This window comes from Ursus arctos, unplaced genomic scaffold, assembly GCF_023065955.2.
Source record: "Ursus arctos isolate Adak ecotype North America unplaced genomic scaffold, UrsArc2.0 scaffold_21, whole genome shotgun sequence".
Taxonomy (NCBI): Eukaryota; Metazoa; Chordata; class Mammalia; order Carnivora; family Ursidae; genus Ursus; species Ursus arctos.
This window is the reverse complement of record NW_026622886.1, coordinates 9,050,500-9,063,871: the sequence shown is the minus strand read 5'-3', so window position 1 is coordinate 9,063,871 and position 13,372 is coordinate 9,050,500. Positions and strand designations below refer to the sequence as shown.

Below are 13,372 nucleotides of genomic sequence, written 5' to 3'. Positions count from 1 at the left end.
AACAGGCTCCATGCAGGGCTTGGTCTCAAGACCCTGAGATCATGACCTGAACTGAAATCAAGAGTTGGACGCTTAACTGACTGAGCCACCCAGGCATCCCGTCCATTACCTTAACTTTGATACAACTTAAACCAACCTTATCATTCTAACCCCCAAACTAGCTCCTTCTGACTTTGTCTCTCTTTCTGGGACCCCAAAACTTGGAATCATCTTTGTCTCCTCCTTTTCTAAAAGCTCTCATATATATTACAAAATCCTTTTTAGTATTTCTCTTTCATTAATTCAATCTTTGTTTTCTATTCCTATTATATGACCCAAGGTTATGTACCCTCATTACAAAAAATAGCAACACTAAACCCCATAATAAAAAAAGGTATGTTAACCCTAAAGTGAGAATCTGACTACCCATTACATGTTAATATCAATTAAAGGACTGGCAGGCACATTCTCTAGTATATATACACTATACAGTAATTTAATATTTAGTCATTCTATTTATAGCCTTTTAATTCCTGCTGGCTTATATCACTTAAAACAGCAAAACTTAAAGACACCACAAATGTCATCAAGATATTTCATTTGTTGTTATTGTTGCTACTGAGAGGTAAAGCTGGAATAAGATAAAACTGGCAAAAGTAACTAGAGTCAATAGAATCCCATTTTTTAAACTAGCGTTTTTCCTTCTTTCATCTCTAGGAAACCCTAATATCCAACTAAAACAAATAAGCAATCCAAAACAAAAAAAAATATGTGAGAGTTTTAAAATGCCAAATCTTAAAATAAAATGTCAAATCTTAAAAACCTGTAGTTACATCTTTTATAGTACTAATAATTATTCTTCCTATTACCATCAGAGAAATCATACAATCTCTCAAAATCCTCTGTGAAACAGAAGCCAACATTGACTGATAGCCAAGACTAATTTCAGCTTGAGAAAAGCAAGCTATCACTTTCTAGCACATCTGATTTCTGTTTCAATCAGCTAAAGTTCTAGGCATATCAAGAGTCAAACCTGCTTATGTCAGCTGAACTTAACTGTAATCACATAATTTAATTAAATTTTATATGTACTGATTAAATGAGCGTAAGAAGAAAGCAGTTTTTGTCACTGTTGTACACCTGAAACCCATGTAACACCATGTTAAGTAAACTTCCATTTTTTTTAAGAAGCTGTTTTATTGAAAACTAAACTGAATGTTTCAAAATGGCTCAATAAAAGGTGAATCACTAATAATGTTTTAAAAGTTTCTAATTTCCTGTGGATAAGATATTTATAATAAATCATAAGGAAAATGTACTAAAGAAATGTACTCAAGTTTGCTACACAAGGATCTTTAAGGTTTTAATCAACTTTTTAAAAAAAGCAGTATCAGACTATGGGTGTAATATGCATGAAAGCCAACATGAAACTCCATCAATGAAATCAGCAGGACAATATTCATTTATACACTCAACTTACAGGCACATGTTAAATACCTATATTAACTTTTTGGTCTCAAGAACTTTTATATTCTTAAAAATTACTGAATAATCCCAAACAGCTCTGTCTTATAGGTAATATCTACCAACATTTCTGCGAAAAATTAAAGCTGAGAAAATTTTAAAATTCAAGACTACACCTGCACACATTCCATTAGCCATCACAGCAATAATGTCATTACTTATCAGCATCTGGAAAACTTACTGTATGCACATGTGAGTGACAGTTAAAAAGTCAAATAATGTCTTAGTATTATTATGAATGAAGACAGTTTTAGCTTAACTAAGAGTCTCAGGAACCATAAGCATCTCTGGACCAACCAATGAGAACCACTATTATAGGGCTGAAGAGCCAATAATGAATAACGAGGAAGCAACAATGAATCAACCCCTCTTTTGTGTAATTTGCTGAAGGAGTAAGACAATAAAGAAGTAAATCAATAAATACATAATTTCAGGTATTGATGGATGCCATCAAAACAGGGCAAGGAGACAGAAAGGGAAAAGTGGGAGGTTTGTAGAAGTAGGGGCAATTACTTTACATAGGATGGTCAGAAAAGATCTCTTTGAGAAAGGCTATTGAAGGAATGAGCCCTGCTAAGGTCTGAGATAATATTCCAGGTAGAGAAGCAGAAAATGCAAATACCTTGGAAGCCATGGGAAGATTCTGAGCATAGAAACAACCTGATCTGATTAAGGTTTTAAAATATTCCTCTGGCTTCCACATGGAACAGACCAGGAAGGCAGGTATAAAAATGAAAGTAGAAAAGTTAGGAGGCTATTGCAATGTCCTGAAAAAAAAAATTGGTGACTTGGATAGTATGATAGCAATGGAAGGGTGAGATTTGAAAGGATATTAAAGTTATTTTTAAGGAAAAGCCATAACAACTGCTGAAGGACTAGACATGAGATTGTGAGGAAAAAACGAAATGAAAAAAAGATGGCTCCTATGATTTTGCAGAGCACCAAGGTGAATGTTGCCATTTATTGTGATACAGAGAAACCATGGTAGGTGGGGAAGATGGAGGCAAAACCAAGCTGAAGATGCTTATTTGAAATCCAAATAAAAACACTGGATATGTGGGTCTGGAGCTCAAGATAGAGGTCAGGGCAGAAAATACATGATAGGAAATCATGAGGTATTCAAGTATGTGACTAGACAAGATCACCTAAGGAGTAAATGTGGATAAAGAAGTGAGCAGGAGATCTGAGATCTGGAATTTCGCCTTACATCAAAAACTGTCAAATTAATATACACTTATGTGTTCTTTCTTATGTCTGCCTTTTTCAGGTAACTAACTGCTGGTCCCAATGGTATCAGATATTAGAGCTTTTCCGGTACTTCCCTTTTCATATTAGGACACTGACTCAAGAATCCCCAAAACTTCTCTTCTCTCAGACCAGTATTTCACTCCCTCCTTCCTCCCCCCAACCCCCCCCCACACTAATCACCTTTATTCCTAATTCCTCCCCCTCCTTCCCCCAGGGTTCTCTCCCCTCTGTGCTCCCAAGATTTGCATATTTCTACAGAGGTCCTATTTAACATTGTATATTCTAATTATTTGTCTTTTAATGGTGTGAAAGTTTCCGTATGGGCAGGAACCTTGACTTTCATCTTTGTATCCCCAGTGCCCTGCAAAACAGGCTCTTAATGAATGTTTCCTAAATGAATAAAATGAAGGGCGAGTAACCTACCCAAAATCAGTACCACTGCTACTCAGTAGGAAAGTAGGGATTAGAATCTAGAGAGCCAGATATTCTAAACTCACTTTAGAACTCTACATTGGGGCCTCACGTTATCTATGTATTTCCTATTTATCATCCTGTCTTGACTTTAAGTCTGGTGATGTGCCCAAAATTCCCTTTCTTCAGCCTATTAAGAATCTGTGCAACCAATTTATGCCTTACCTCTCCGATAAAAACTCTCTTCATCAATCCCTCAATCATTGCTCTCCTCCCCCATACCAGCCACACACACAAAATCAGTAACCTCCTATATAATCTGATTGCGGATCTTACAACTACACTGAAGCTACTCTCTCAAAGTTTACCAAAGGCCTTTATAACAGTTAAAGTATAATATTCAAAACAGTAAAATCATGATTCTCATAAAATATTAAATGAATATATGGCAGAGATTTTATTTAATTCATGATAATGAATGAAGGAACCAGTAAGATGTTAAAATTGGTTCAAATAAGAACCAGACATACAGAGATTTTACAATGCTCACGCTACAAAGTTCATTTGCATGACATGAACAGGAATAATTTACATTGGTATGGACAGGAAATGTTTGTTCTGTTATCAGTTTTCTAAATCTTAACTTTTTAAAAAAATTTTATTTCAAGTATAAACATACAGTGTTATATTAGTTTCAGGTGTACATTGTAATGATTCAACAATCCTATAAATTTCTCAGTGCTCATCAACATAAGTGAACTCTTAATTCCCTTTATCTATTTCACCTATCTCCACACCCACCTCCCTCTGGCAACCACCAGTTTGTTCTCCATATATGAGTCTGGTTTTCTTGTTGGACTCTTTTTTCTTTGTTCATTTCTTAAATTCCACATATGAGTAAAATCATATGGTATTTGTCTTCCTCGGACTGACATTTCACTTAGCATTATACTTTCTAGGTCCATCCATATTGTTGCAAATGACAAGATTTCATTCTTTTTTATGGCTGAGTAAAATCGTGTGTGTGTGTGTGTGTGTGTGTGTGTGTGTGTGTGTGTGTGTACCACATCTCCTTTATCCATTTATCTTATCAATGGACACATGCGTTGCTTCGATGTCTTAGCTATTTTAAATAATGCTGCAACAAACACAGAGGTACATACATCCTTTTGAATTAATGTTTTCATTTTCTTTGGGTAAATACCCAGTAGTGGAATTACTGGATCATATGGTATTTCTATTTTTAATTTTTTGAAGAATCTCCATACTGTTTTCCACAGTGGCTGCACCAATTTGCATTCCAACCAGTAGTGCACAAGGGTTCCTTTCTCTCCATATCTTCACCAACACTTGCTTCTTGTGTTTTTAATTTTAGGCATTCTGACAGGTGTGAAGTGATATCACATTGTGGTTTTGATTTGCATTTCCCTGATGATGAGTGATGTTGACCATCTTATCATGTGTCTGTTGGCCATCCGTACGTCTTCTTTAGAGAACTGTCTATTCAGGTCCTCTGACCATTTTTTAATCAAATTGTTTGTTGAGTGTTGAGTTGTATAAGTTCTTCATATATTTCAGATATTAACTCTTTATCACATACATCATCTGCAAATATCTTCTTCTTTCACAGGTTGCCTTTTTATTTTGTTTATGGTTTCCTTTACTGGGCAAAAGCTTTTTTTTTTTTTGGTGTAGTCCCAATAGTTTAATTTTGCTTTTGCTTCTCCTGCCTGAAGAGACATCTAGAAAAATGTTTCTAGAGCTGATGTCAAAGAAATTACTGTCTGTGCTTTCCTCCAGGCATTTTATGGTTTTAGGTCTCACAGCTGGGTCTTTAACCCATTGAGTTTATTTTTGTGTATGGTGTACCAAAGTGGTCCAGTTTCATTCTTCTTCATGTAGTTGTTCAGTTTTCCCAGCACCATAACTTTTTTTTCCAGAGGTAGAATTTAGTGATTCATCAATTGCATATAACACCCAGTGTTCATTCCGTCAAGTGCCTTCCTTAAAGCCCATCACCCATTTACCCCACCCCCCACCTACTTCCCCTCTAGCAACCCTGTTTGTTTCCTATAGTTATGAGTGTCTTATGGCTTATGTCCCTCTCTGATTTCATCTTACTTTATTTTTCCTTCTCTTCCCCTCTGTTCATTTGTTTTGTTTCTTAAATTCCATATATGAGTGAAATCATATGATATTCTCTGACTGACTTGTTTTATTTAGCATAATACCCTCTAGTTCCATCCACATCATTGCAAATGGCAAGATTTCATTCTTTTTGATGGTAATATTCCAGTGTGTGCGTGCGTGCGTGCGTGCATGTGTGTGTGTATACACATACACATCTTCTTTATCCATTCATCTGTTGATGGACATCTGGGCTTTTTCCATATTTTGGCTATTGGGACATTGCTGCTATGAAGATTGGGGTGCATGTGCCCCTTTGAATCACTATGTTTGTATCCTTCGGATAAATACCTGGTAGTGCAATTGCTGGGTAGGGTAGCTCTATTTTTAAACATCTTGAGGAACCTCTGTTTTCCAGAGTAGCTGCACCAGTTTGCATTCCCACCAACAGTGTAAGAGGGTTCCCTTTTCTCTACATCTGTTGTTTACTGAGTTGTTAATTTTAGCCATTCTTACTGGCCAGCACCATAACTTTTATCTACATTTTGCCTTTCATCACTTTTTGCAGAGTTGTAAAGCAGTCTAGACAATCAAGAACAAAAGTACATAACCCAAATGAGAATAATACAATTTCTGGGGGGTCCTCTATATCCCAGAGGGTCTACCGCCCAGCATTCAAGACATGCAGTCATTTCTTCCACCCATTTCCAAGTCACTGAGTATCTTTCCCACATAACTGTCAGAAGTCATCCTAACCTGACTTCTTTGCACAATAAAGAAAAATTCTTGCCACCTTTGGTTTCCATGATGTAGTACTCACCTGGCTCCTCTTTCTACCTCTCTGACTGATTCTGATTGAGTCTCCTTCACCAGTTTCTATTCATCTTAAATATGGTAACCACCAAAATTCTGATGCATCTTACTCTATCCAATATCCTCAGTCATGCTTCACCTATTAATTATATTGAAATTACTCCCACATCCACAGTTCTAATGTCTAATCCCCAAACTTGAACTTCTATTTTCTCCATTTCCCATGTTGATATCTTAGCAGTAACCTCAAATTCAGCAGTGACCTAAACAAACTCATTCTTTTCCTCAGCTAAATATGGCCTATTCCTGTGTTCTCTAACTTAATAGCTAATTGTCAAAGAGGCACAAAGCATGAGAATCTTACAGTCTACTGCCTCTCTGAAACTGCCTTTTTGATAGTCACCTTAACTGTCCATTGCACCTCTACAATCACCCTCTTGCATCTTCCCCTTCCTCACAGACTTTTCCCTAATTAAAGCCTACATTACCTTTCAATTGACTATTGATAAAGCTCCCATACTGCTCTACTATCTCTTTCCTCTATCATTCACTCAAATGCCAAAGTTATATTCCCTCAAATAGGAGTCAAAATTTTTCTGACTTCGTCCCACCTTCTGATCTGAGTTCTTATAGAATGGGCATCTATTGTTTTAGGACATCCATTTACTTTCTACTCATTCTACTTCAGTTACTTCAGTCTAGTTGAGTTGATTCTACCCATGATGCACACAATTGCAGCTCACACAGATGCTTACAATGACTGGTTCATAAATTGGTCCGAACAGAGCCACTGAAGTACCACAGACTTTTGAGCAGATTTCTGGGACAGAGGCATATGCTTTTTACTGCTGTAACTGCTATTGTTATTGCTATATTTCACCACCAGAGGACAACGTGAGAAGCCAACCCAGAATAAGTGAAGTGTGGAGATACAAAGAGGGAAATTTGGTCCTGGAGACATCTTCTGAGCCCTAGCACCAACCTATGTTCGAAGCCACACTCCCTTGGGCTGTTCAATTGTATTTGTCAATAAACTCTCTCTCTGCTTAAGCCTATTTGAGTCACACAAAATCATCCAGAGTACTAAACAATACCTCCTGTCTTTTCATGAACCATATGACTCAGTTACACCAACATCTATACCAGTATCAGAATACTGTGCCTTCCCTCGTGTTATATCCTTAGCCTGAAATTTTCTTCCCTCAGCCTGGATGGAATTCAATTCCTTTCCTCTATTATGTGTTTATTAAGATTCATCTCATACTTCAAAGCTCAGCTCAAATGCCTCAATGAAGCAATCCTCTAAGGCTAGAAAAAGAAGCAAAGGACTAGATTACACAGGGATTTTAAACTATGCTATGGCTTTTGAACTTTAACCTAAAGGTAAAGAAATGTCACTGAGGGATTTTAAAGAGTAAAGGACATGAACAGATTAGCAATTTTAAAGGATCACTCTGGTTGCTGTATAGAGAATGAATTAGAGAAGGGAAAGGGGGATAATGATTCATAAACTACTCAAATAATCTAGCCAAAGGATGGTGGTATGGACTGAAGTACCAGTGGAGACAGAAGAATGTATTTCTGTGGTTATTTTATTTCTGAATAAATCCCTCTTTATACTGTAAATTCTCTGAGGGCAGAGAAATTATCTACTGACTTCCATTTACTCGCAGAAATTAACAAAGTGATTGGCACACAGTAGGAACTCAAATATTTGTTAAATAAATTAATATATAATTAACAATCTAATCTGTCACTTGAGCAACTGGGCAAATAGTGGTATTATTTATGAAGACAGGACACACAGAAAAAATTCGTTTGTTCTTGAGACAGAGATAATGGAGAAGATGAACTTTGTGGTTTTTAATTTTTTAGAGGGGGAGAGGGGGAGAGGGGGAGAGAGGCTGGGAGGGAGAGAGAGAATCTCAAGCAGGCTCCATGCCCAGCACAGAGCCTGACACAGGGCTCCATCTCACAACCCTGAGATCATGACCTGAGCCGAAATCAAAAGTCAGATATTTAACCAACTGAGCCACCCAGGGGCCCAGATGATCTCTGTTTTGAACAAGCTGAGTTTAAGGTAATATAATACATTCAAATAGACAGGGAATCCATAAATAATGGATGCATATCTTCGGATCAGGAGAGAGATATGAGCTGAAGACGCTGACGTGTGAATTCTGAGCAAACGGATGGTAACTGACTTTTTGAAGAGAGATGAGACTGCCTAACAACTATGTAAAATGAAAAAAGGGTGATCACAGATCTAAGGGGCATTTAAGAGGTGAAGAGAAAAGAGAAGTAAAGGAAGAACACTAATAGTTTTGAAAGGAAAAAAACAAAAAACAAGAGGAGGCTCCTCTAACCAGTGCAAAGGGAAGGAGAGGAAAGTGTGGTCAAAAGTGTCAAACATGGTAAAAAAAAAAAAAAAAAAAAAAAGTCAAGGAATGAAAAGTTTAAAAGTATCCTTTGGATGATTACTGTCTTGGTGGAGCAGATACAGTGGAATCCAGACTAGGAGTGGATGGAAGAAGGGTGAAGAGACAATAAAGAAATGAAGTCAGCGAGTATTAGACATCTTGTTCTTTAAGTCTGGCTATAAAGAAACTGAGAAATATAGTTACAGGACAGGAACATACTCAAGGGTAGGTTTTCTTCCCCTGTTGGTTTTCTTGTTCTTACAACTGGGACTTACACATGTCTAAGTGCTGATTGGAAGCAAACCAAAAAGAGGTTAAAGAAAGGCTAAGAGACTAAATCATCAAAAATGAGAGTCACAATGTGTGTGTGTGTGTGTGTGTGTGTGTATCAAAACATCATGTGGAACACCTTGAATATATACAATTTTTATTTGTCACTATATCCCAATAAAGCTGTAAAAAATATGAGCAGTTTAAAATGGGGTATAGCTGAAAAGACTGGTTTTGAATAAGGAAAGCAATGTCTCTTCTACTGAAATCAAACAGTAGAAGGAAAGAATGGGTAAGGATGTAGGTACATTTATAGATCTGGTTACTGAAAACTGAGAGAATCTACATGCAATAATGTCAACTGTGTTTTAAACATGTTGAAGTTTAAATGTCAAAAATAATTTCTTCACTGAAAATTATTTCTCTGAATTATGAGTTTAAGATACACATTAGCATCAAAGTTAAATGAAGTAACTGTCACATTCCTAAATCCTAGACTTAACAAAGAAAATTTTTAAAATATTTATCAAATGTCTACTTTGTACAGGACACTGTGGAGAATACAGAGAGAGCTCTTTCCCCAAATATCTGTGCAGCCATGTTACCTCCCTTTCTTTAGGTCTCTGATCTCACATTCTGATTTATTTCTCTCCATTGTACTTACCACCACCCGACATATTATATTTGTTTTATTGCTTGTTTCCCCTCCTAGACTAGAAGGACCTCAAGGGCAGGGGCTCTTATTCACTGTTCTGTCTCCAGTACCAAAACACTGCCTGCTATAAATATGAACGAAAATAAATTTTTGATTGAATGAAATGGTACCTTCTCTTCAAGAAAAAAGAGTTACAATCAGTTAAATGAAGGAGAAATGAATATATGAGGACTATATCAATACTTACAAATTAAAGAAGTATTTACTTCTTTTTTTTATAATTTTTTATTATGTTATGTTAGTCACCATACAGTATATCCTTAGTTTCTGATGTAGTGTTCCATGATTCATTATTTGCATATAACACGCAGTACACCACGCAATATGTGCCCTCCTTAGTACCCATCACTGGCCTATTTAATCGTATTTAATGGTGATGTGGGAAGCAATATCAAAAAATGGCATAAGAGTTCACAAGACTGTAAAATGTAATGCATCCCAGGCAGTGTGATAAAAAATGTATTATAGAAAGGGCAGCATGTGGACTGGACCTTAAAAGGATGGGTAAATTTTTTTTAAGTGTACAATTCAATGTTTTTTTAGTATACTCAAAGAGTTGTTCAAAGAGTTTTATCTACACTCACTTCCTTATGTTTTCACAAAGTCTCATGGCTTCACTAGAATTTAACTTTAACAGAGTAGGGATTTTTTTAGCTATTTTTGTTAATGCTGAGTACTCTGAACCTAAAACAATGCCTAGCATGTAGCAGGTGCATGACAAGTATTTGTTCAATGAATGGATGAATGAATAAATGGCTTTAAATATTATCTACAAACTGATGACTCTCCAATTTATATCTCCTGCCTGGAACTCTGTCCCGAACTCCCGATATATCCAACTGCCAATCTACCATCTCTACTTGGATGTGTAATAAACATCTCAGACTTAATCAAGTCCAAAAGAGAACTCCAATCACCCTCCCAATGGCTTCTGCAAATGACTTCACTTTCTTGGCCAAGTGCAGCTTCATCCTAGTTCCTCAAACCAACAATTTTGAAATAATTCCTAATTCCTTCTCTTTCTCTAATACCACATATCCAATCTGCCAACAAATACTGGGGATTCTTTTTTTTTTTAAGATTTTATTTATTTATTTGAAAGAGAGAATGAGAGAAAGAGAGCACGACAGGGGGGAGAGTCAGAGGGAGAAGCAGACTTCCAGCAGGGAGCCCGATGCAGGACCTGATCCTGGGACTCCAGGATCATGACCTGAGTCACAGGCAGTCACTTAACCAACTGAGCCACCCAGGCGCCCAATACTGTGGATTCTTCCTTCAAAATATACTCAGCATCTGACTACTTCTCACTACATCCATCACTATCACTGTGGTTCAAGCCACTATCATCTCTCACATGGAAGATCCAACAGCCTCCTGTTTCTTGTCTACTTTCTCCCAATCCAGAACTATGATCAGAGAAATTTTTTCAAACTTAAATTAGATTATATCACTTCTCTGCTCATAATCCTGCAATCATTCCCTCTTTGCTCAGGGTAAAAGCCCAAATCTTGACAACTGCCTATAAACCTCTACTCAGTCTGGCCCTATTACATCTCTGACCTCACCTACTACCACCACTATTCTGCTCCTTTTATATTGCTTCTTTTGCTATTTCTTCCAAAGGTTAAACAAATTTCCACTTCACAGCCTTTTCCCTCACTGTTCCCCCTGCCTGGAATGCTCTTCCCCTAGATATCTGCAATCCATTTCATCAGTTTGTTCAACTGCCACCTTCTCTGAGTTTTCCCCGATCACCATATTTAAAACTGCGAGGAGGGGCTCCTGGGTGGCTCAGGCCGTTGAGCAGCTGCCTTCAGATCAGGTCATGATCTCAGAGTCCTGGGAAGGAGCCCCAGGTTGGGCTCCCTGCTCAGCGGGGCATCTGCTTCTCCCTCTGCTCCTGCCCCTGGCTCGCTCACTCTCGTGCGCTCTCTCTCAAATAGTCTTTAAAAATAAAAATAAAAACTGCAAGGCTAATCCCACCCCATTGTATTTATTCTTTATCCCCTATCTCTGCTCTATATTTCTCAGCTTTTATCACCATCAACTACTACTATATATTTGACTTTCTGGGACATGTGCTCAAAAGGATAAGAATTTTTGTCTCATTCACTGCTATACCCCTGTTGTTTAAAGCAGTGCCTGCTATACAGTAGTGATCAATAACCTGTTAAATAAATGCTTTCTTTTCCACCAGGCGGCCTAACAATCATCTAGCCTGGTATTTCAGGAAAAGATCATAAAGCTTCTCGAAAAATTTTTCCAGTGCTCTGATCCCTAGAAGGCTTTATACTTTGCCTAGAAAGAAAAACTGTGCTTTCTCTAGTCAACCACAAGGAGGAGTTGAGAGAAAGAAATGAGCAAAGAGAAACCAGATGTTTCCCTTGCTTTTCCAACGGCAATCTCGAGGTGGAAGAAAAGTGTATTTGGAGGTGCCTATACTGAATGAAAGATTTTCTCCACACTAGGAGTTACCTAGACACACGCAAACGTAAATACGCAAAGCCGCGATCCTTTCGAATGCCACAAGGAGGCCAAGAAAATCAATCCACTGGCCACTGCGAACTGGGAGGGTGTTTCTTTAACTCCACCGCTAAGAAGTCCCCATAAAACCAGAGGAAGAGTTTCCACTAGCGCAGAGGCACGTAACTCACACATGAAGGCCAAGGTGTTCCAGCTTGCAGGTACTCTCTGGCCAGAGAATTATTAAGTCAATTCTATTCAATACTCAAGGCACCTCTAATTCTGAAAACGGCCTAAGTACCGCGGTCCCAGGTCTAAGTTCTCAGATTCGGCCGACTGCAAGTCAAGCCCTGATTCATTAAACACCGAAATCCCCATTTCCCACCGGATTTCGACTTACCGCCACCTGTTGATGCCCACATTGGAGGAGCCGGCGAACCAGGGGTCGAGGATGTAGACGCAGCGGATGGTGTCGGCGCCCTGAATGCACTCCTTCAGGGCGGGGTTGTCGTGAAGCCGGAGCCCCTTTCGGAACCAGTGCACGGCGTTCACCCCCATCCCGGGGGCGCGGCGGCGGGCGGGTCCTCGCCCAGTTCCCCCACCAAGAAATTCAAGGAAGGAAGGGCCGGCTCATACCCGACACCTCTGCTTCCAGGGGAACCACCACACCCAAGGAGTGGGGAGAGGGCGGCAGAGGGGAAAAAAGGAAAAAATGAGTCCGAGGAGGGGGCCGGAGAAGGAGAGGGCGCTGGAGGCGCAGCTGGCAGATGAATGGAGGTTGCCGTCAGCAGAGTCCGGGTGTGACGCCCTTTAGGAGCTGGCGCCCGCCGCAACCGCCTACACGAAGCGCATCGCTTCGAGGGCCTCGGAGCCCGGGGAGTGAGCACGTTCCACGAGCCCGAAACGCCACGACGGCCCCGACCGGCACCGGCAGCCCCAGGAGGTTCGTCACGGAAGCCTCGCCCCACCGAGGCGGCCCCGGAGGAGAAAACGGCCCGCCTGAGGCGAGCCACCGAGAGGGATAAGAGGAGATCCAGCCACAGTCGGCCACGCTGTCTCTCGACCCGGCGAAGAGCAGTGAGCACTGAGGCGGTGGTCGAGGCCGCTGGACGGTTGCCGGCCGGTGACCGGTCCCGAGGCAGCCCGGGTGACTCCGCCGCCACCGCCGCGTCAGCGGCCTCGGCCCCGCCCCCGGATCCTCATTGGAGAGGGCGCTCCCCACGTGACCCCCGGCACCTCACGTTTCTGAAGTGTGTTTACTACAGCGGCTCTGACTGAGGAATCTGCTAGCGATTCAGTCGCTTCTAGGGGGCCACAGCTGCTTGACCTCAAAGCCGTCGACCCTCGCCCAGACTCTGAACTCCCTTCCTCTGCCCCTTTTCTCCGCCGACTGGTCACCCAG

The 13,372-nt window shown here is 39.9% G+C and overlaps 1 protein-coding gene across 3 annotated transcripts in view; it reads right to left on the bottom strand.

Moving 5' to 3' along the window:
- The window catches only part of CRY1 (cryptochrome circadian regulator 1), a 99,156-nt gene extending 85,993 nt beyond the window's left edge, over positions 1 to 13,163 (bottom strand). For 2 of the 3 annotated variants that reach the window (XM_057316328.1, XM_026499739.4), the window contains exon 1: positions 12,371 to 12,998. In XM_057316328.1, coding sequence (XP_057172311.1) covers positions 12,371 to 12,528 — 158 coding nt within the window. In that variant the 5' untranslated portion in view covers positions 12,529 to 12,998. Of the gene's footprint in view, positions 1 to 12,370 lie in introns of all 3 variants that reach the window. The other variant, XM_026499738.4, reaches the window with a different exon arrangement.
- Positions 13,164 to 13,372: the final 209 nt, after the last annotated feature.